The following is a 25,251-nucleotide window of genomic DNA, read 5'->3' as shown; positions in this document are numbered from 1 at the left end:
TTAGGAAAAGAACAAACGGCCTCGTTGAATTGAATGCAAAGAGGTACACCATTGAATTCAGCAACAGGTAAGCGACCTCTGGAGTTTGATGAAAATCTTACATTTTCAGGACCGTGGACAGCGGCCGGGTCATTACTAGCGAAAGCTTTCGGGCAAAATGAAGCCTTGTTACCGTGAGCGCTACAAATGGCACAAGCTAAGCTTTTTGGCCTCCAAAATGGTGGATGAGCAGTTCAGTATCAGTGACTGACCAGTCTAGCCTTGAATTAAAAAGTGAGATGGAGGCAGATTTGGCGGAAAAGGACTTGTGGTATTCATAAAATAAAGTACCCCTGTATCTTTGACTGAAGTCCGCCATCATAGCTAGATAAAGATCTAACTCTTCCCTTCTGTCGTGGTAAACTTGACACAAAATTTCTCTGTAAATACTGAAAGCAATTACAAATTCGCCAAACGAAAGATTACGTTGTAATCGGGGGTCGGAAGTTTTTAGGAGTACTGCCACGTCACCACAGTCAACCATTTTCCTGTCGGCGGCAGCCGAAGGAAGCAGTAGAGTAGCAAGGTTAATGTCCTTACCTTGGATGATATTGGCTCTTAGAGAGTTAGACACTGTTGCAGCGGCTGGTGAAACAAAACGCCTACCGAACTCTTGTGCTGGAGCTGCTGAAGAGAGGTTGAAATTTGAAGAAGCCGATGGAGCGGAGACATTTTGAAAAGGCGTCTGGATGGTAGGCAGAGAAGCAGGAAAGGTAGCTGAAGTCGAAGGCACACTCTGGTTGTATAATCCGAAAGGAGGACGACGAGACTGTGGAATCACTGGAGAGTGTAATGCCGGATCTGCGCTGGAGTGAGCACTGGCGAAGGAATGTTCGAGGTTAGTCATTTTGGATTGTAAACCTTTGACTGTTTTAGATGAGCAGAGATGAGCTGGAAATTCATGTCAGTGGAATCGTTGATTTGAGGTGAAGATGGTGCTCTGGCGAACTGTGATGTTCTTTTTGCCGGAATGGGTGAAGAAGATTTAGCCGTTCTTTTCCTTCCAGTTTGTTTTGTCTGAGTTGTCGATATCGATGCATTTGGAGTCGAAGAGATAGATACAGGAGGGTTACCCAAAGTATTATGGGCGAGAGAAAGTAGATCTTCTCTTGAGAGGCCTTGACTAACTGGTATACCGGCATCTTCGAGAAGTTTAGACATACTTTCGGAAGACCACTGCGCCCATGGAGAAGTCCGGCACTGAATGCGCGAACTTCGGCGGGCGGTAATAGGTGAGGGCGAGACGATTTCGTCGTCGGAATCAGAATAGTCGCAAATACTGTGCGAGTCCTGAGACATATTCGGTCGGCAACTGAACGCGAGCAACTGAGTGGAAGCGTTCAGCATCTGCGAACTCAGACAAGTGTAAGTACAGGTCCTTTATACTTCTAGTATTAGAACATGATTGGATAGATGAGAAGGTAATAAGTGACGCAACAATTAAGTCTTCCCGGCAGAACTTACGCTAAAGCTTCCATTTCTAGTTGTCTGCTGTTCTAAAGAAGTTTGATGTGAATGACCAAGAGAAGCATAAGTAAATCCAGCTGATAAATCTCTAGGAGGCAGAACATTCTGGATATGAGCTGGATATAATACTGGATAAGGAAAATCAGGTAAATATATGGAGGCCTTAACAATCCTCCATTTGGAGGGAAGGTTGGCCAACTTGGAGGCATCCACGGAAGACCAGGCATACAAAATGCATTTCCCTGCATTTGATCAGGCGGCCAAAGGCTTTGGTCCCTTCCTACTTGTTGATCACTGGGATAAAAACTGGGATTCATTTGATGATGACTGACTGAAGATGAAAGACCATTACGTTGTTGCTGAGTTAAGCCTTCACCCATTACATTGGGATGCATTAAAGGTTGTGACCTGAGGTTATCTGGGAGTGGAACTGAGAGCCTAATAGGCGGACATGGATCAGAAAGCTGCTGGTGTTGTATCTCTGATGGCCCTCTAGTGGTGGCTGCTGAGGAAGTAGGCATTGAAGAGGTAGGTGGCACATACTGAGATGGGGCAAAGTATTTTGTCTCTGAACTTTTGGTGGTGTAGAAAGCACATTATCCTGCTTGGTTTGATGTCGTCGCATACATTCACTCAACTCATCCACAATAGAATCTCTGGTGTTCATCTCATCTTGCTGGTTTGCTTGTATGGGGATATGAACAGGGGATGCTTGAATAGAACTGCATTCAGAACCAGTAGAAAATGAATAACTTATTTTCCTTTGCATATCCTTCATCATGTGCCCCACATCCAACAACATTCCTTTCATTTGATTAATCTCCTCAGACAAAGACTTCACCTCATTTTGAGTAGCAGTAATGGAAGCTCCTTGTGATGCAACCAAATGGCTCAAATCTTCTGGCTGGTGTGACAATTGTCCAACTGGATGCATTGAAGGATTTAACAGAGTCATCATATAATCTTTGTGCCATCTTGGAGGTTTTACAACCCTTGATGAACGTTTAGGTTTCACACAAGTCATCCTCAGTCTCCATTCCAGTAGCCTCTCCGGCTCGAAGGACCATGTAGAAATTTAGCAGAAATTCTAGGCTGATTTGGCTGTTGCTACTGGAAGGGTGGGTCCATTAAAACTCATTCAGTCATCAATTACTTTTCCCAGTTTATTTCTGGTGACATATAGGAGTAGACATTTCACAGATGGCAGTGATGGTAATTGTTGGTTTCTAAAACCCATAAACAAAACCATTAATAAATACAAACACAATTGCAAATCTTAAATCATACATCTGAAATCAGCTTTAACAATCAAATGAGTATAACATTAAAGAGCTACTAAACATAATTAGAATTCAACATATATCAAACACATAATCCTTTAAACTAAACAAACAATCAAAAAGGAAACTTACATGGTCAACAACACAACAATTACACACAAGCCATGTCTGAATAACAGCTTTTGGTTCAAACAAGAGGAGACTGAAACATAATTAGTAAGGAGCCACAGGTGCTCTTTATCAAGACTCAGTCAGCCAATCAGATCACAGCAGGATTTTCTACAGTGAGCGAAACATTTAAAATCATTATCACCACCAAAGTTGAGAATGTAGTGATTAATGTAGTTTTAATATAATGTTTTTTTTTTTTTACCAATACTGTATTTCCAGTCACTGCTAATGGAAAGTCATGAGTCGACTGTGATTCACTGATCATCCTCACACTCCACACACCCTTGAGATTAATGAAGATATATTTAATAATAATAAGTAGGACTACACACTCTTAATAATACAACTGACATCAAACAATGACGAGGGTTACTCGGTTATGATGGAGGCGTGCTCGTGAATATTAATTACAAATTGAAACTTCGTCTTCAGTCACGTGACTGAGCAAAGAAAGAATTTTTAACAATAATTTTATACATTATTTTTATGGTAAAAAAAAACGATTTAAAACATAATCATACTTAATAGGCTTACATTTTGCACAGTACGTTTATTTCTCTCCTCTCTATTCCTGAATTCATTCTATAGTTTTGAACAAATGAATGAAACTGATCTGAGATCCACTGTTAATGCTCATAAGAAGAGAATATGGGATGAATTTAGTATCAAAATGATTAACACGTGCAAGCACATTTATCAATGAACTTGATACTTGTTGCAGAAATGTTTTATCCATGCCTTTCAACTTGCGTGTGCAAAATTCAAAATTGAATGAATGTGAAGCAATTTGTACAAATAGAGACCTTTTTGTGAATAAAAATGTTTTCCTTTGTATTAGTGTATCATAATTTGCATCCAACAAAGATGTGCATGTGTGGATCAGGTGACACGCGTGCATTCATTGACGTCTTTTCTGAGTCGATCTCATTTGATTCATTTGGATTTTGAGACTTTCTTTTCGCGGTTTTTAAGCATTTCACAACCCACACACAAACAACTACAAATGAATAGGCATGGTGCTAATTATTAATGTGTGCACAACTACCCATCTATTTGACAAATTCACAAATGTGCGTCACTACATTTAAACTAATACAATACAACTTGTGCGTGCAAAATCCAAAATCACATGAATGTGCAGCATTTTGTACAAATAGAGACATAGTTGTTAATACAAAACCTCGATTTTGTATTAATGTAGGCCAGAATTTGTGCATGCAACAAGTAAGATGTGTATTTGTGGATGAGGTGACACGCGTGCATTCATTGACCCGTTTCTGAGTCGATCCTATTTGATTCATTTGGATTTTGAGACTTTCATTTTGCGGGTTTCTCCTTGTAGATCCACACACAGATGTCTGAGTAAACCTGCTACCACTAGATGGCAGTGTTCTGCTAAAACAGACAACGGCAGCGTAATCAATCGTTCTTCCGCATTTAAGACGCTAATGAGAGTGATATTGAAGCACCAAATTTAGTACACAATATAGGCCTACCTTATTAATAAAGCATACTTTATAGAGGCAAACAGATTACTTCAGATTATGAACAACACCCATAGAAAACCATTATAAAACGCTTAACGTGCAATCGCGCGTTGCATGTTCAGTAAGGTGTATTGGCTACTACTGAGTTTAAATATCACCGTCATTACTGCATTGACGTTAAGCTTTTTCTTTATAATATGCTCTATAGGAGGAAAACTATATAGCCTACAGACAAGAGCGTATATGAACGTGACGCATTATTCAGCATTATTCAGCATTATTCAACATTATTCAGCATTATTCAACATTATTCAACATTATTCAACATTATTCAACATTATTCAACATTATTCAACATTATTCAACATTATTCAACATTATTCAACATTATTCAACATTATTCACTGGGTTCCAGCTGAGGCTGATTCATGTCACATAATAAATTATCCATAGACTGGGACCTGGGAATTACTTTATCTTCATCTTCATCTTCTTCATATGCATATCCTTCATCTTCATCTACATTATGGAATGCATCTTCAGGTAGACGTATGTGAGCTGATGTGGAGCAGAACAACAAAACATCCGTCAGCAACTGAATAATATCGTGTTGTGAATCTGTCAATCTGTACCTTTAACTTTAATTGTATGAAGGATCAATAATTCAACATATTTTACACTCATCATAATAAAGTTTACATGTATATTATGTAGAGGATATGTGGGATAATTGTTCATTTCTGTGCATTGTTGTATAGACACAAACTGAAGTTTTCATCACAAACTAAACTTGTGCACTTTTCCACTGTTAATGTTCATAAGAAGAGAAATGTCAATCATACAGCATCATAGAGAGCATGTTATTACACTATATGTGTTCATCAGTCAGAGAAACTCAACAATAACACAATTATGAAGAATAAAACAACAGTAAAAATGCAAAAAAACCAAAGTTTTGACCAGCATTCAGTAAATCACATGTATATGAAGCATATGATGATAACGGCCTGATTTACAGTCGCCATAAAAACTCAGTTCAACAAAGAAATTAATTTTTTTTACTGACGTTCCCATTAAGATATGAAAATATTATTTATGAATGTTCTCTGAACTTTCAAAACATCCACTTTTGATTACTTTTGAATGTTGAACATTTTGAAAGAAGTAACATTTAAAAAACACTAGAAAATCGTCTAATTGAAACGTTTCAGAACAAAAAAGTTCCATGAACGATATATATGTAAGGGTTAATGCCCGACGAGGTGTCCATTGTCAGGTATTAATGGACGACGGCGAGGCGTGAACCGTCCGATGCGCAGCGGTTGCCTCCGCCGAAGTCCATTAATACCTGACAATGGACACCTCGAAGTGCATTAACCCGCTTATACCATGGTCACTTTCCAAATAACACATTTTTAAAACATTAGTTTATATTTTAATTAGTTTTACAATCGAAATCTAAAGTTTTTACAAACAATAACTTGGTTTCAGAGATATTTATAGTCCGCTCAGCTCGTAGAACCCTTCAGTTTTGTTTTGATACAATATGACCGCCTGTTGCTATGGTTACTCACAGCTGATGTAGCCAGCGCATTTATTTATTACTTTCGAACGGTAAACAGGCAGTTTCACCAGAACTCCTTTACTAGGTGTCCTCTATCACTTTTTAATGGACACCCTGCAGCCAATCAGAATCGAGTATTCATCCAGACCATGGTATAAGAATTTTTATTATTCATCGGGGACCGACGAACAGGAATCTTGCTAGAGAGGCCAATCTACTTAGAGTGAAACTAAACGAGCCAATTCATATTGGTGTGCAATCATTTGCATCAGCTGTTACGAGCAGCAGGTGCGACAGCACTTCGGGAGACGAGCCGGTGACCTGGCTCTCCCAGAGGGAGATTGTTGTTCATCCTTCAGTGAACAAGGGTTACCATATAACCGAGACGTTTTAGTGCTGATGTTCTGAGGACATTATTAACCCCCTGAGGTCGACGGTATCGCCGGCGATACCAGCTCGCTTTTTTTTATCAGTGTAAAAGAAACTCATAAATACTCTGTTGACTTTGATTTTCCATAGGAGTTTCATACATCAATCGATTCTGTTAAATGTGTATTATTTTTGTGTATACTCACAATAAAAACAAAGTGTTGTGCTTTTTGCCAAATAAAGAAAAATAAACACGAAGCGAGTTCTGCCTTCTCTCTGTCCGTGTAGTCCATTCTGAAACGCGTCCGAAAATGAACCATAACTCAGCGAATACTTCTCACACTGAGATATGTCTTTATGAAGCTTGAAATCTCTTCTTTTAAATGAAGTAATTTATATAAAAAACAAATGTTTTTAACTCATGTAATCCCTTTGAAAGCAAGGAGAGGTACCGTTTTTCCTTCTCCCTTCATTATCTCTAAATGAGCTGCAGCCGCCCCGCCCCCGGCGCGATTGACATGTAAATAGTTTACCTGATCTAGTATGCATCGCATACGCCCCCCGATCAATGCCATAAAAACACAGTTTGTTCATCAGACTTACTGATAGTTCATCGCGTTTTGAGTATGACACGCTTCTCCGGTAATAAATTCTGGACAGCGAGGAAGAATGCACCTTTTCCTCAGAGGACGAACGGCAGCATTTTGAAGAGCGAATTCCGCCGAGGACACAATTTCGGAGTAAGTTTTACTTAAAAGTCTTTTGTCTTTTATTTTTCGTGTTCGCATTTATGAGGAAAAAACAATATTACGTGACAGTTCTCCATTATGGACGCGAGCGCTCTAAAAAAACAACAAATTTTCTTTAAAACGAATTTCGTTTTGTATCAATTGTATCTTAATTTTAATAATTTTTTCATTAACAAATTTCCTGGATTTAAAGTAAATATAGGCTAGCAATCACAACATAAGGTGCTTAAACTGGAGATCATCATGAACCAGACCGTAGCCTACTCGCCTCACATGTCTAAAAAATGTGAAATATATTTACAGAAAGCTGGTTCTAAACAAAACCATCCAAAACACTAGCCTACTGCGAAGATCGCGAGTCAATAGCCTATCGTCAACTTCATCTTTGCCAGAAGTTAAATTTAAATCGCGTGTGTGAATGAATGATGATGTTTTAGCAAACTGTATTGCTACTGAGATGAGTAAAAATCGACTGAAATATGAATACATAGATAAAATGTAGGCCTATAATCATTTTTTTTTACAAAGAAAGAGTACACTTGAAATATTGTTGAAATTGTAATTATTGGTGTAACTGTAACCTTTTTAATAAAATAGCAAAACATATTTACAAGAGAGATGTAAGCAAAATCTTAAATGGTCAATATAAGTCTTCTTCTAAATATATCTTTTGTCCTTGTATTGTGGCTCAGTCAGTTTCACACCTGAGTGAATGGCTCATCATTATGCAGAGTCATTATGCAGAGTGGGTGGGGCATTGTAATATAAGGTGTAAACTACTCCTCCCCCTCGCATATTGGCTTTCCAAGCAAAACCTGTTTTACATCAATTTAAATCAATGTATGGTTTTATGTGAACGATAAAGCAAGACTATTTTCACATAATTTTGAAGAAAAAACACTAGGCGAGGACATCCATTAGTCAAAAGTCTTATTGACACATATTTACTATGTGTTTTGTGGCCTTATTTCAGAAATTTTATTTTTTATTTTTTTCAATAACCATGCATAAACATTATTCTCTCAAAAATGAAAACATGTACACATGGCTCACATATTTTGGTAGCCCTGTTTGTGCTTTATAGAGTGAATTTACACCTTTGCCATTAATATGTTTATAAGCAACTGAAAAAAGCACAAATGTCAGGGCATGTCAGAACATCTCAAGGGCCCCAAAAACAGCCCAGACCCCAGAGGGTTAAACACCAGATAACTCTGAACAAATGTGTAATGTTACTGGAGGAACGTTTGATCATAACTTTGAGAGAATCTTTCCAGAACGTTCCCTGTTAGTATAAAATACTGGTTAAAACTGTGATCATAAACTGACACTTGACTGCTGTTCCTCTGTGGGGTTTAATCGTGTAACAGATATTAATAATGACAGAAAATAATACAATATACATTCAGTTTAACAGCAGAATTCACTCCTTATAGAGAACAAGTGTTTGTCTTGAGTCTAACAATGTTTTTACCTCCTCCAGGTAGACGTAGAAGCAGATGCACTGTAGAATCAGGTGTAATGCCATAATCCTGCAGTGTTTTATCATCCTGCAGTATTTTTCCTGCGAAGATCAGCCTGTAATATCGTCCTGTGAAAAACAAGGAATGCGTGAGAAACATCAGTGTATAAACCTCATTAAAGGAGAACTCCGGTCAATTTTAACATTGAGCTCATTTTTTTGTACATTTGGAGTGCTGTCAATACAGAGAACAACGACAAAAATCTGTGTTGCCTACACCAAGTTATTCTATTTTTAAAATTTGCACCCTGTTGACTTCAATGGGGCAAGTTTTAAACCTGCTTTTAGGCTCTTAACATCCTTGATGTGTCATTACAAGTGCACAGGTCATGTGAGTGATTCCTTCAGAGTGAACACGGGTGAATCTGACTGCAGTAGATGTGAAAGATATGTATAAAAATGATGTTATTTAAGCCAGCGCACATACCTGTATTTACATCCTGTTTTCGGTTGAAGTCCAAAGTAGTCGATTGCCGAGTTCACGCGCGTGATCATAGGTACTAAACCGGCAATCGATTACTTTGGACTTCAACCGAAAACAGGATGTAAATACAGGTATGTGCGCTGGCTTAAATAACATAATTTTTATACATATCTTTCACATCTACTGAGGATTTTCCTGTAATTAACATCATTTTACTATAAATATCATGGTTGAAATATGGTTACTGTAGTAAATGATGGTTAATTTGTATAAGGATAAATCCAGCAGATGTTATTCTACAATCTGATGTAGTTCAGGCCTTTGGGTTGATCAGAGCTGATGAATAAACATTCACATGTTGATACAGTTTTTCCTGTTTATATCATTTTCGCATATGATAATTAATGTTATTATTAAACGAGTGATAGAAACACACATGGACATTAACACGACTTACCTGGACAATAGCAATAGAGTCTTCTTCTGAACTCTCCAACGGTCATGTTCTTCAGTTCCTCTGAACCCACATCTACTGATATTAGCCTTCTGCAACCGTCTCTGACATTAATTGTGTGTCTCTCTATATGTGTAAATCAGTCAGAGAAAGATCAACAATAACACAATTATGAAGAATAAAACAACAGTAAAAAAAACAAAGTTCTGACCATCATTCAGTAAATCATAATCGTAAATCACATGTACAGTAAAGCATATGATGATAACGGCCTGATTTACAGAAGTCGCCAGAAAACATTCCATAAAATACTGATAAATAAATTCTATAAAAAACATAAAATACTGGTTAAAACTTTGATCATAAACTGACACTTGACTGCTGTTCCTCTGTGGGGTTTAATCGTGTAACAGATATTAATAATGACAGAAAATAATACAATATATATATATAGACAGTAGAGGATTCTGATGTGTACATCCATTGTAAATTCCCTGGGTGAAGAAAAAATAATAACAAACAAGCTTGAGATTAATGTGGATGATTTATTTGTGGCAAACCTTCAGAAAAGACAGTAAAGAAGAAAAGAAAGAAGCCAAGAAATGGAGGAGACAGAAGAAGGGAGTTTTCTCTTCTGGAGACGACCGTTTCCAAAGCAAGAAAGATGATGCAAAATAATTAGACAACAAGAGTAGTGGTCGACCGATATTGTTTTTTTTGATGGCCGATGCCGATATCTTAGAGAGCAGGGTGGCCGATGGCCGATATAAAGCCGATATTTTTATATTTATTTTAATCAATATTTAATAAATTATAAAACAAATTTTTTAAATAAACATGCTTTTATACTTTTTTTGCAATTTTTGCAATCCTATTACAGTATTTTTCACAAAGTAATTGTTTAGAAATATATGAATATGTGAATAAAAAGAAAGTAAACACTGTAACATTGCAGCAGGTTAATCACCTGCGTGAAGTTGGCCCCCCACCCAACGCAAACCGTCGTCAAACTATGCTCAATCGTTTGTGCTCCGTTTGTGCTGGTTTGTGCTGTAAAAATTTTCGTTTGTGCTGTTTCGGTTTTTTAGATATTAAAAGAATATTTTTAGGTCATTCTGAGGTCACTCAGCCCCCCCACATGCTCCAAATTCACCCAAAATAGTCTCGTTCGTTTGTGCTTCGTTTGTGCTGGTTTGTGCCGGTAAAATTTTCGTTTGTGCTGCATCTTTAAAATATTAGACACCGAATGAAAACGAATTATAGACGGTGACTTCACCAGCCCATTAAATGACTTCAACCAGCATGCATCTTCATGAACGCACCACAGAGAAATGCACATTTCATACATAAGCAGAGAGCAGTCTGTTTTCTTTCATTTTGAATTGTTCTGTTTAAAAGTAGACATGTCTGTGATGCAAGTAGGCCTAGGCGCTGAGTTTCGGTTCATTTATGAGACCAAATCAAGCACAGCGTTAGTTCAGACAGGCCACGTAGGCATAGGCTGCGATCAGCTGACGCGGTCAGCTGTCAAATTGCTCCAACCACTACCGTTCTCCTATTAGACCGGAAGGATATATATACGCGGCACTTCCGCCTGGGAAACATGCTTAAACTACTCGCAACCCCCCCACCCTCACCACTATAAGTATCAAGCATATTTCTGTGCACCTTTTGGCTGTGGTCTTCTTTGTTTCAGATTATCAAGGCTTCCAAGTCCTAGAGCCACAGACATCATCGTGAGAGACACACCCTTCCTCATAGCAAGCTACAGCATAGACGTCCCGGACTTCACTGCTACGTCTACATGTTTAACCACGGCTTAAAGACATTATTAAACTGTCTTAATCATCTGTATATTGCTCAAGCTGATGGTTCCATAGGGGGGTTAATGCTAAAGCTACGTATGTCATTAATTATGGAGCAAGAACCCCCATAAGGAACCATACCGCCAAAGATAAATTGTGTTCAATAAACTCAAGTAAACTTGCCAAAGTGGTCTCGTCTGAACTGCAGTTCAGGCGTCGGCGCCTCTATGTCCTGATTATATTGTCTGATATAGGCCTATTTACTTCTTATTTTGCCTATTAAATCCTGGCATTTGGTTGATGAAACAATGATTAAAATTAAGATACAATTAATACAAAACGAATTTCACCTTAAAGAAAGGCTTTGTGCTTTCTGTTTGAGGTCTCTGTGAAAGTTTTAAAGCAGTCTTTTAGTGCCGTTTTCAGAGTGGTCAGTCCGTAACGCAGTTCTCCGTCCATTACATTGTTTTTTCCTCATAAATGCAAACACGAAAAATTTAATAAAATGAATAATTTATGTTCTGCAGAGAGACAACGCTTCTTCATCCGGTGGGCTAGTATTAGGCTACTTTTGGTTTGCGCAGTGTAATTAGAATTACTATAAAAAATGTAACGCACATGCTATTTCCCTCATATTAAATATAAAACGCATGAGTAGACTGATATTTTTCTAATGTCTGGACTCCTTTATTAAGGGAGAAGCCTATGGATATATAACAGACAGTTTCAATATATTGGTATTAAGTGCATTTTCTGATAATTTATACTTCAAGTTTTGACTTGCAAATGTCACGTCCACTGGAATTTTGGTCCACTGACCAATTTTAAAGAATTTATCCTCAACTATTTTTGTGGTGTAAGTCTATGTATTTTATAATGTTAACTTCAAATAATAGTTATATGAAGATGTGGTAGCATTGGATCTGGACTCAGGAGTTGGAAGGGGTGTGTCGCGATTCTGCCTTCTCACACCGCAACACAGGTCCGTGGATGGAGTGTCGGGATTTCGGTTTCATATTGCATATTGTTACACAGCCCTAGTCGTTTGTTTTAGAAATGTTAAGTTCTACTTCTGTAGTTATTTTGGTGAAAGTAACTGGAGTAGCTAATGCATTACAATTCTGAGACGGCCTTTATTGTAAGGTAGGCTAAATTATTTCCTTTTAATAAAAGTAACAAAGTAATCTATAATGTATTACAGTTTGGAAGTGCTGCTGATATTGTGAAAAATGATTAGCCTATAAATAGATATTTTCATATAATTAATATTTTAATGTTTTAATATAATTCAAATGTAATTTATTCCTGAAATGTCAAAGCTGAATTTTCTGTATCATTACTCCAGTTTTCAACGTCACATTATTCTTTAGAAATCATAAGATGTTGATGTTGTGCTCAATTATTATTGGTACTCACTGCTCATTTAAGAAAGGCTCTTATTTTGTATTGTATTTTGTATTATTTTAATACATATTGCGTGTGTTTTTTTTGTGTTTTTTTTATGTTTAATATTTTTTGTGGAAAATGTAATTTTTGATAATTTTTCCCCTTTTGATTAATTTAATCCGTTTCGGTCTTACCTTGTTACTTCAACTAGCTACTGTGTAAAAAAAAAAAAAAAAAAAAAAAAAATTATTATTTATTATATTAATATTTTAAAGGCCGATGCAGCACAAACGAAAATTTTACCGGCACAAACCAGCACAAACGAAGCACAAACGAACGAGACTATTTTGGGTGAATTTGGAGCATGTGGGGGGGCTGAGTGACCTCAGAATGACCTAAAAATATAATTTTAATATCTAAAAAACCGAAGCAGCACAAACTAAACTTTTTACAGCACAAACCAGCACAAACGGAGCACAAACGATTGAGCATAGTTTGGGTGAATTTGAAGCATGTGGGGGGGCTGGTGACGTCATCAACAATAATTGAATGTATAATATTTTAAAACCCAACGCTGCACAAACGAAAATTTTACCGGCACAAACCAGCACAAACGGAGCACAAACGATTGAGCATAGTTTGACGACGGTTTGCGTTGGGTGGGGGGCCAACTTCACGCAGGTTCAGTAATCTGGTAATTTCGTGTTGGTAATATTATTTTTTCAAATAAAGACAACGTAACGCTAATTTTACATACAGCACAGTGAAAACGATATGAATATGACACAGTTGGCAACTGGTTATATATCAGCATATTTTAAAATTAAGGATTTAAAGTTTTTCGATGGCGTCTCCTGTGAAGCTGATCTTCTGTTCGCATTCACTCACTTCGCACGGACCGACCGTCACTCGCAGACAGTATTGCACACTTCACAAGATATCACAACTGGATTCGATTAAATCTGCAAGGTTTGTGAAATTAAATGTTTATTAGATATTCAGAGATATGTTTAAATGACGTAGATGCGCATTTGCTGAATGTTGACGGCAAATGAGAAAGTAGTTTAGCCTGATTGTTTGCCTTTTCTGTTACAAATAATATAAAAGCAAACGCTTTACTTACTTCGCATAAGTTACCATTTACTTTCTTTGTTTGCCAGTTCTGTCTAACAAAGTATTAGATATGACTGACAGAGATCGTAAATTAATGAAGACGGAGAATGTGAGTGAGCGCTGTTTGATCTGACATCATCTGAGGAGCAGCCGTTGCCATTCTCTTCTGGCTGGTGTTCTCAGCGCCGCCCGTCAAGATAAAAGTCCGGAGCGCCGTCAAAATAAAAGTCCCGCTTTCAACTCATCGGCCAATCAGAAAAACTTATCGGCCGATGCCGATATTTAAAAAAATGCCAAATATCGGCCGATATATCGGCCTTGGCGATATATCGGTCGACCACTAAACAAGAGCGACTGAATATGGAATATGAAACAGTAAATTGATGAAGAACATTCTGAGAAAAATTGTTTGAAAAATAAACTGGACAGACTAGTGGTGTTAAGTTTAAGACATTAAAAAATGAGTTCATGCACATGTACACCTCTGTGTTTAATATTGTTTAAGATTACACATAGTCGACTGTTTACCGAAAGGAAAAAAAGGTGCAGTTGTTGTTGGTTGAGCACGAACGATGTAGAGTGAAGTATGGTGTACATGAATAAATGGGTGATCGATTAATTTCTGAAGTGTGTCTGTGTGTAACAGTGGAACTTCATTTGAAGCTCGACACCCCCTACTGAGCTTGTTTTCAGTAAATCATGAAGAAAGTGTGATGTGTAACTCATATACGGTGATGAATCCGTTTTTACATATACCTTAAAGAGACATGAAGTGTGCAAAACTACTGATAAGTAATTTTTACATGTTGCTTAAAGTAACAACATGTAGCTTTTCAACCTTCATAATATATTTCCAAGACCCTTGTGATGGTACATCGACTTACAATAGGTTGAATGACACGTCTGCCAGAGTCTGACGGGGTCTGTATCGCTTTTACTGGCACTGCGTAACTTCGGGGTTCGGGTAGTAACCAGAGCACAAAAAGAACTACAAAATTCGACTGCTTTACGGCATACGTCACTTCCTCCACCACTTCCTCAAATTCGGCCGTGACAGGCCAACCAGCGTTTGTTTTCGTACGTCTGTTTTCGTCATGGCTGAAGCAGCAGCGAAACGGAAGAAGTCCAAGGTTTTGTCGGAGTAGAGTCGGAAGAGGAAAAGGGAGAGTGATAAACTGAAAGGCAGGACGAGGATCAATATTGGTCGAGCGTTTGCTCGCTGGCGTTAGCTTATGGAGGAGGAGAGTTACCAGACCGATGCTGACTTGGCCGTCATGCTGTTGAACTAGTAAGTAAATTGCTTGCATACTATCTTTAGTTTTTCTAATCTGTTGTCTGCCTGGCTACGTTACGGAAACTATCTGGTCCTCCATTTATTTATCTTCATGAATCAGCTAGTAGATGAGCGAATTATCAATCTGGTAGCTAGTAAACACTAACATGGTAGTTTTAGATGGTTAGGATGCTATCGCTATCATTCTCGTTCAGATTTGAGCATTGCAATCGACATGCAAATCGCAAATGTTTGAGATAAAATGTTTAGTCTACTAAACATGTATAAATTATGAAAGGAGGAAGATTAATAATATTATCATTGCCCATATGAAAAAAACCTGCATGCTTCATATACAGTAACTGTAAATCTTTTTACGACAGCGGTAATGGACAATTCTGCTTCCAACCTGTAGGGCGACCGCAGAGGAAAAGTTCCATGTTGTTGCTTTAAGAAAGCTTACTAAACTAATGATAGGTAGGCATAAGCGGTCTCATTGAAAAAGTATATTAAGCAACCGAGGCATGTATAACTTCTGCTTTGCTATGATGAACATGTATGTTAAAAGTGTGAGGGCAAGAAAAGATTGTCATGAGACCTGCAGCTATGAAACACGAGGAGAAGCTGACTAAAGCTGTATGACTGTTTTATCAAATGCTGTATTTTGTTTCATATACTATGCAAATGCTTCTTGCTTGGGGGAAAATCCCTGTGATGTCTGAAGAGTATAAATTGTGAGACATGCCCCAGTTCAAGGCTGAATCTCGTGGTGAAGACTACTCGTGTTTGTTTTATGTTGATATTTATTCTGTACTTTATTATTAAAACGAAGCCATTGATTGTGTTGATTCTCTATAACTTCTCTAACAAGTCTCAGAGTGATTTACTTCTAAAACCTATTATCTGAACCTGGACAATCAATCCCATTGAGCCTCAGGAGCACCTGAATCCAGACTGAGTTTGGCACGGACTCCCCCTGAAATGTCTAACCAGCAAACAGCGCTCAAAACCTGAAGGTAATATCAAATCTTTTGATATGTAAAGGTTATGGAGATGTGTGATGGGGAAAATGAATACAACAAGACTTTCAGTTTAAGAGCAGAATTCACTGAAGAATTACTAATATAAAATCACTGCTATAGAGAAAACAAGAGTTTGTCTTCAGTGACGGCATGTAGAGTCAGATTAAACATTATAAACTAACACTCTCTTTACCTCTTCTACGTAGACGATCAACCCTATACACTGTAGAATCAGGTGTAATGCCATAATCCTGCAGTGTTTGATAATCCTCCAGTTCTCTGCCTTTGAAGAATAGTCTGTATTGGTCACCTATAAACAAACAACGAATGCGTGAGAAACATCAGTGTGTAAACCTCATTAAGAGCTGAAGACGATCATCTCATCATTAAAGGGTTAGTTCACCCAAATATGAAAGTTCTGTCAGTAATTACTCTCCCTCATGTTATTCCAACCCCGTAAGACCTTCGTTCATCTTCGTTACACAAATTAAGATATTTTTGATTAAATCTGAGAGCTGTCTCACTCCTCCATAGGCTTCTAAGGGTTTGAAACTTGCTGGCCCAGAAAAGTTAGCAAAAACATTGTTAATATAGTCCAAGTGACTACAGTGGCTCAATCTTAAATTTATCAAGCGACGAGAATACTTTTTATGCGCAAAAAAAAAATATATTAAAAAAAATGGTAAATGGTAAATGGACTGCATTTATATAGCGCTTTCACAGACCTATGGCCACCAAAGCGCTTTACAATATTGCCTCACATTCACCCATTCACTCACTCATTCATACACCGACGGCGGTGTCAGCCATGCAAGGCGATCCAGCTCGTCGGGAGCAGCTGGGGTTAGGTGTCTTGCTCATGGACACCTCGACACTTGGTCAGGTGGAACCGGGGATTGAACCTTACGGTTTGTACACAACCTACATGAACCACTGAACCACTGCCGCCCCAATAAAAAAAAATAACGACTTTATTCCACTATTCATTATCTTCTCTGTGGGCCTTGAGTTAGTTCACGTATTACTAACTATTCTGGGCCAGCAAATTTCAAACCCTTAGAAGCCTATGGAGGAGTGATCCAGCTCTCAGATTTCATCAAAAATATCTTAAATTGTGTTCCGAAGATGAACGAAGGTCTTACGGGGTTGGAACAACATGAGGGAGAGTAATTACTGACAGAATTTTCATATTTGGGTGAACTATCCCTTTAAGAGGATTTTCCTGTAATTATCATCATTTTACTATAAATATCATGGTTGAAATATGGTTACTGTAGTAAATGATGGTTAATTTGTACAAGGATAAATCCAGCAGATGTTATTATACAATCTGATGTAGTTCAGGCCTTTGGGTTGATCAGAGCTGATGAATAAACATTCACATGTTGATACAGTTTTTCCTGTTTATATCATTTTCGCATATGATAATTAATGTTATTATTAAATGAGTGACAGAAACACACATGGACATTAACACATAACTCTGAAGAGTTCGACTTACTTTGGGGATATAAGCGATCGAGTCTTCTTCTGAACTCTCCAACGGTCATGTTCTCCAGTTCCTCTGAACCCACATCTACTGATATTAGCCTTCTGCAACCGTCTCTGACATTAATTGTGTGTCTCACTATATGTGTAAATCAGTCAGAGAAAGATCAACAATAACACAATTATGAAGAATAAAACAACAGTAAAAAAAAAAACAAAGTTCTGACCAGCATTCAGTAAATCACATGTACAGTAAAGCATATGATGATAACGGCCTGATTTACAGAAGTAAAACATTCAATCTTCCCAGAAAACAAAGAAATGTTGAGAACGTTTGGTGACATTCACAGTAAGTTATGAAAACATTATTTCTGAATGTTCTTTTTTATTGTTTTAAAAACATTATTCTTGATTATGTGAAGGTCAGCAAAACATTAAGAGAACGTTCCATATTGTCATTTTACAAACATTATGGAAACGTTACTTTTGAATGTTGAATATTCTGAAACAAGTAACATTTAAAAACCACTAGAAAAAACGTCCACCTGAAATGTTTCAGAATAAAATCTCCATTAATGATGTATTAATAATGTTTTAGTGCTGATGTTCTGAGGACATTATTAAACACCAGATAACTCTGAACAAATGTGTAATGTTACTGGAGGAACGTTTGATCATAACTTTGAGAGAATCTTTCCAGAACGTTCCCTGTTAGTATAAAATACTGGTTAAAACTGTGATCATAAACTGACACTTGACTGCTGTTCCTCTGTGGGGTTTAATCGTGTAACAGATATTAATAATGACAGAAAATAATACAATATACATTCAGTTTAAGAGCAGAATTCACTGAAGAATTACTAATATAAAATCACTGCTATAGAGAAAACAAGAGTTTGTCTTCAGTGACGACATGAAGAGTCAGATTAAACATTATAAACTAACACTGTCTTTACCTCTTTCAGGAAGACGATCAACCCTATACACTGTAGATTCATGTATAATGCCATAATCCCGCAGTGTTTGATTATCCTCCAGTTCTCTGCCTGCAAAGATGAGTCTCCATCTGTCCACTATGAAAAGCAAGGAATGCGTGAGAATCATCAGTGTGTAAACCTCATTAAGAGCTGAAGACGATCATTTCATCATTAAGAGGCTTTTCCTGTAATTAACATCATTTTACTATAAATATCATGGTTGAAATATGGTTACTGTAGTAAATAATGGTTAATTTATATAAGGATAATCCAGCAGATGTTATTCTACAATCTGTTGTAGTTCAGGCCTTTGGGTTGATCAGAGCTGATGAATAAACATTCACATGTTGATACAGTTTTTCCTGTTTATATTATTTTCGCATATGATAATTAATGTTATTATTAAACGAGTGACAGAAACACACGTACATTAACACATAACTCTGAAGAGTTCGACTTACGTGGAACTGTGGGATCAACTCTTCTTTTGAACTCTCCAATGCTCATGTTCTTCAGTTCCTCTGAACCCACATCTACTGGTATTGTTCTCTCTCTGTGAAGGTCTCTGACATAAATTGTGTGTCTCTCTATATGTGTAAATCAGTCAGAGAAAGATCAACAATAACACAATTATGAAGAATAAAACAACAGTAAAACTGCAAACAAACCAAAGTTCTGACCAGCATTCAGTAAATCACATGTACAGTAAAGCACATGATGATAACGGCCTGATTTACAGAAGTCGCCATTAAACACTCAATCTTCCCAGAAAACAAAGAAATGTTGAGAACTTTTGGTGACATTCACAGTAAGTTATGAAAACATTATTTCTGAATGTTCTTTTTTATTGTTTTAAAAACATTATTCTTGATTATGTGAAGGTCAGCAAAACATTAAGAGAACGCTCCATATTATAATTTTACAAACATTATGGAAACGTTACTTTTGAATGTTGAATATTCTGAAACAAGTACCGTAATTTCCGGACTATAAGCTGCAACTTTTTTCACACGCTTTGAACCTCGCGGCTTAAACAATGACGCAGCTAATTTGTGGATTTTTCCTGCTTTCACAAGCTTCATGCCGCCAAAAAACTGAACGCATTCTGTGACGTGCTCAGTTTTTTGGCGGCATGAAGCTTTCATTAGGCCAATGAAATTGCAGAACGGGTTAAGGTCAAACAACTTTTTCGTTTACCGTTTAGATTAAATCGAGCGTGCTCAAACTTCCCATCATTATGATTACGGAAGTCATTTTGTCACCCTCATCATAGCAAAGACACGGAGAAATGCATATGATGTAGCTTTCAAGTTGAAGGCGATTGATCTGGCTGTTGGAAAAGGAAATAGAGCTGCTGCACGGGACCTTGGTCTTAATGAGTCGATCATAAGATGTTGGAAACAGCAGCGTGAGGAATTGACTCGGTGCAAAAAGACAACTAAAGCTTTCAGAGGGAAGAAAAGCAGATGGCCCGAACTAGAAAATGAGCTCGAAGACTGGGTCAACACACAGAGAGCAGACGGCCGAGGTGTTTCAACTGTGCAGATCCGACTGAAAGCCAAAACAATCGCCACCGCTATGAAGTTTGAGGATTTTAGAGGTGGACCATCGTGGCGTCTCAGATTTATGAGACGTAAAGGCCTGTCCATCAGGGTACGGACGAGTCTGTGTCAGCCGCTCCCTCCCGACTACGAGGAAAAAGTTTCAAACTTCCGCAAATTCACTGATGCAAAGATAGCAGAGCATTCCATTGGCCCGCACGACATCATAAGTATGGATGAGGTTCCTCTGACGTTTGACCTGCCTCTCACTCGGACTGTCAACAGGAAAGGTGAATCATCCGTCACGCTGAAAACAACTGGGCATGAAAATATGGACTTCACCTGTGTTCTGAGCTGCACGGCATCGGGAGAACAGCTTCCACCGATGGTGATTTTTAAACGCACGACGATACCAAAAGAAAAATTCCCGAGAGGAATTGTTGTGAAAGTCAACAAGAAAAGGATTTCTACCAAAAAGACTCAGGAGGATTCTCGAATAAAAAAATTATTTATTTTATGAAAGGATTTTACAGACAAAAATAAAAGTAGATGCTCGACAAGCTCCGTCTCATAGTTCTTTGGCGTAGGCCCCGTCCTCCGTCCGGGTCTGAATGTTAGCTTGTAGGTCCTGCCTGATAGTAGAGGCAGGGGCGGAGCCTACCCCCTGACAAGTGGACGGGAGCCATTCTGGTGGTGGTGGGGAGGATGGGGGAAAACTTTGCTACGACACCTGCGGGCAACAAAATGGGACGGGGTAAGATCAGTCTTTTATATTTGATGTCAGGTTGTGATTGATAGCGTGGAATTGTTAAAGGTGCTGTATGTAGGATTCAGCGACCTCTAGCGGTGATGTTTCAGATTGCAACCAATAAGTTTACAAGCGCGTGCTCTTGCCATTGCGCGTGCTGACCGTGCTCGAATTTATGAGCGAGCACTGTGCATAGACAGTATATAAACGGCACTGTGGGTACCTTCCAGACTGAGACGCAACACACCGGAGAAAGCATCACACAACATGCTGGAAACTCAGGTAAACTCCCACTGCAACGTTACAATAATAGGCTACTTTTATCAGCTTGACGTTGAACTAATGCTCCATGCTCGTACCATGATAAGTATGGAACCCTATCAACCGTGCCGAATTGTGCCACTGCAATAAGCACCACTTCACATTTTCTTCAGGAAATGTACATTCTAGGTTTGTAGATAAGGTTTCTCCATGATTCAAATGCCCTGCCGATGTGGATCCGTGTTTTCACCCGAAGTTCATCCGATTCACGTCTGGCCTTACGAGCTTCAGCAGAAAAACTTGTTTTTTGTTTTTTATCAATATGTGGAGTTTGTGTTGGAGTCTGTGTTTTGCTGGGAGCAGGTCGTTTCTTAGTGTTATCAGACATGTTATAAGTTGCAGTGTCGTCGCTGTTGAGTGCAGAGTCAGTAGGCTAGACGAGGCGAGAGGCTCGGGAGTGCGCGTACAGGTCACGTCACTGGATTTTGCGGTGAATCCGACCCGGCACCTTCACATAGAAATAAGAATACTTGCTTTCCGAGGTAATAGCAAAACCTGCAAAGTGGATCATTTTAATGTGAGATTACAACCCCTTCACACACATGCAATAAAAAAAGGATTCATTTTAGTAGAAAAGTTACATACAGAGCACCTTTAATTAATGACGTGGCAGTGAAGTCTTTCTGGTAGAACTTTCGCTTACGCTTTCATGGATGACGGAAAGCCTAATGCATGAATGGCATACGGAGTGTTACACAGGAACAAGGCATTGCTCGTTTTGGACAGCATGAGGGCCCACATAACAGATTCGGTGAAAGAAGCCATCAAGAGGACAAACTCAATTCCAGCTGTGATTCCTGGGGGCACAACAAAGTATTTGCAGCCACTCGACATCAGTGTAAATCGTGCATTTAAGGTGGCTCTCTCTGTTCAGTGGGAGGCTTGGATGACAAGTGGGGAGAAATCCTTCACTAAAACGGGCCGCATGCGAAGAGCAACTTATGGTCAAGTCTGCCAGTGGGTCCTGACAGCGTGGAGCATTGTCAAAAAATCCACTATCATCAACGGGTTTCGAAAGGCTGGACTGCTGCGTGTTGAAGAGAGCAGCATGAGCTCAGCGGTGAATTTGCCTCCGGATGAAAGTGACGAGAGCAACAATTAAAACGATCCAATATCGGATGAAGCAATTCTGAGGCTATTCAACTCCGACACCGAAGGAGATAACTTCAGTGGTTTCAGTGCACAGGAGGAGGAAGATGGTGACCAATGACTTTCTTGGTAGGCTACTGTTTACCGCTAATTTTTTATTTTTGTTACAAGCCGTGTTTCGTTAATGCCTGTGTAAAGTTCATTTGTTTTAAAGTACCGGTAGGCACCTGCGGCTTATAGACATGTGCGGCTTATTTATGTTCAAAACAATATTTTGTTTAAAATTCAGTGGGTGCGGCTTATATTCAGGTGCGCTCAATAGTCCGGAAATTACAGTAACATTTAAAAACCACTAGAAAAAACGTCCACCTGAAACGTTCCAGAATAAAAGCTCCATTAATGATGTATTATTAATGTTTTGTGCTGATGTTCTGAGGACATTATTAAACACCAGATAACTCTGAACAAATGTGTAATGTTACTGGAGGAACGTTTGATCATAACTTTGAGAGAATCTTTCCAGAACGTTCCCTGTTAGTATAAAATACTGGTTAAAACTGTGATCATAAACTGACACTTGACTGCTGTTCCTCTGTGGGGTTTAATCGTGTAACAGATATCAATAATGACAGAAAATAATACAACATACACTCAGTTTAACAGCAGAATTCACTGAAGAATTACTAATATAAAATCACTGCTATAGAGAAAACAAGAGTTTGTCTTCAGTGACGACATGAAGAGTCAGATTAAACATTATAAACTAACACTGTTTTTACCTCCTCTAGGTAGACGTCTAACCATATGCACTGTAGATTCATGTATAATGCCATAATCCCGCAGTGTTTGATTATCCTCCAGTTCTCTGCCTGCAAAGATGAGTCTCCATCTGTCCACTATGAAAAGCAAGGAATGCGTGAGAATCATCAGTGTATAAACCTCATTAAGAGCTGAAGACGATCATTTCATCATAAAGAGGATTTTCCTGTAATTAACATCATTCTACTATAAATATCATGGTTGAAATATGGTTACTGTAGTAATAATGGTTAATTTATATAAGGATAATCCAGCAGATGTTATTCTACAATCTGATGTAGTTCAGGCCTTTGGGTTGATCAGAGCTGATGAATAAACATTCACATGTTGATTCAGTTTTTCCTGTTTATATCATTTTCGCATATGATAATTAATGTTATTATTAAACGAGTGACAGAAACACACATGGACATTAACACATAACTCTGAAGAGTTCGACTTACCTGGAAATAAGAGATTGAGTCTTCTTCTGAACTCTTCAACGGTCATGTTCTTCAGTTTCTCTGAGTCCACATCTACTGGTATTATTCTCTCTCCGTCAAGGGTTTTGACATAAATTGTGTGTCTCACTATATGTGTAAATCAGTCAGAGAAAGATCAACAATAACACAATTATGAAGAATAAAACAACAGTAAAACTGCAAACAAACCAAAGTTCTGACCAGCATTCAGTAAATCACATGTACAGTAAAGCACATGATGATAACGGCCTGATTTACAGTCGCCATTAAACACTCAATCTTCCCAGAAAACAAAGAAATGTTGAGAACTTTTGGTGACATTCACAGTAAGTTATGAAAACATTATTTCTGAATGTTATTTTTTATTGTTTTAAAAACATTATTCTTGATTATGTGAAAATCAGCAAAACATTAAGAGAACGCTCCATATTATCATTTTATAAACATTATGGGAACGTTACTTTTGAATGTTGAATGTTTTGAAACAAGTAGCAAAATTTTAAAAACGTTAAATATCCAACTAAAGCGTTCCAGAATAAAAGCTCCATTAATGATGTATTAATAATGTTTTAGTGCTGATGTTCTGAGGACTTTATTAAACACCAGATAACTCTGAACAAATGTGTAATGTTACTGGAGGAACGTTTGATCATAACTTTGAGAGAATCTTTCCAGAACGTTCCCTGTTAGTATAAAATACTGGTTAAAACTGTGATCATAAACTGACACTTGACTGCTGTTCCTCTGTGGGGTTTAATCGTGTAACAGATATTAATAATGACAGAAAATAATACAATATACATTCAGTTTAACAGCAGAATTCACTGAAGAATTACTAATATAAAATCACTGCTATAGAGAAAACAAGAGTTTGTCTTCAGTGACGACATGAAGAGTCAGATTAAACATTATAAACTAACACTGTTTTTACCTCCTCCACGTTGAAGATCAACCCTAATCACTGTAGATTCATGTTCAATGCCGTAATCCCGCAGTGTTACTTGATCCTTCAGTACCATGCCTCTGTAGAGTAACGTTAGTCTGTAATCTTCACCTATAAACAAACAATGAATGCGTGAGAATCATCAGTGTATAAACCTCATTAAGAGCTGAAGACGATCATTTCATCATTAAGAGGATTTTCCTGTAATTAACATCATTTTACTATAAATATCATGGTTGAAATATGGTTACTGTAGTAATAATGGTTAATTTATATAAGGATAAATCCAGCAGATGTTATTATACAATCTGATGTAGTTCAGGCCTTTGGGTTGATCAGAGCTGATGAATAAACATTCACATGTTGATACAGTTTTTCCTGTTTATATCATTTTCGCATATGATAATTAATGTTATTATTAACTGAGTGACAGAAACACACATGGACATTAACACATAACTCTGAAGAGTTCGACTTACATGGAACTGTGGGATCGAGTCTTCTTTTGAGCTCTCCAACGGTCATGTTCTTCAGTTTCTCCTCTGAACCCACATCTACTGGTGTTGTCTTTCCGTGAAGGTCTTTGACATTAATTGTGCACCTCATTTTGTGGAATTAATGTAGAATTTGAAATGAATATAAAATGAATATTGCGCAGTGTTTAGGTTTACTTTCACTGTTGTAACGGCATCCGCTCAGAGATAGACTCCGCCCACTTTATATGAACTCTTCCGGAAGT

At 37.9% G+C, this 25,251-nt stretch overlaps 1 protein-coding gene across 1 annotated transcript; it reads right to left on the bottom strand.

Moving 5' to 3' along the window:
- Positions 1–2,663: 2,663 nt before the first annotated feature.
- LOC311071297 (polyubiquitin-like) lies at positions 2,664–25,251 on the bottom strand. Its single transcript, XM_084095631.1, has 11 exons — positions 24,992–25,251; positions 24,501–24,623; positions 23,552–23,677; positions 23,069–23,185; positions 19,052–19,177; positions 18,570–18,686; positions 17,627–17,752; positions 16,319–16,435; positions 9,530–9,652; positions 8,601–8,717; positions 2,664–5,002 (listed from the first exon to the last, which is right to left on the bottom strand). Exons 1-11 carry the CDS (start codon positions 25,116–25,118, stop codon positions 4,842–4,844), a joined length of 1,380 nt encoding a protein of 459 aa, XP_083951757.1. The 5' UTR covers positions 25,119–25,251; the 3' UTR covers positions 2,664–4,841.

Source organism: Abramis brama, assembly GCF_963993115.1.
Source record: "Abramis brama genome assembly, chromosome: 20".
Classification (NCBI taxonomy): domain Eukaryota; kingdom Metazoa; phylum Chordata; class Actinopteri; order Cypriniformes; family Leuciscidae; genus Abramis; species Abramis brama.
Note: the sequence above shows the minus strand (reverse complement) of the source record. Positions and strands in the feature narration are given on the sequence as shown.

Bases quoted from the DNA above. Each gene is read 5' to 3' on its own strand.
- LOC311071297 (XM_084095631.1), bottom strand. From the start codon at position 25,118: ATGAGGTGCACAATTAATGTCAAAGACCTTCACGGAAAGACAACACCA. The intron at 23,186-23,551 runs GTAAGTCGAACT...TGCTTTTCATAG, and splicing joins ACTCAATCTCTTATTTCCAG to TGGACAGATGGAGACTCATC. The intron at 8,718-9,529 runs GTAAGTCGTGTT...TGTTTTTCACAG, and splicing joins ACTCTATTGCTATTGTCCAG to GACGATATTACAGGCTGATC.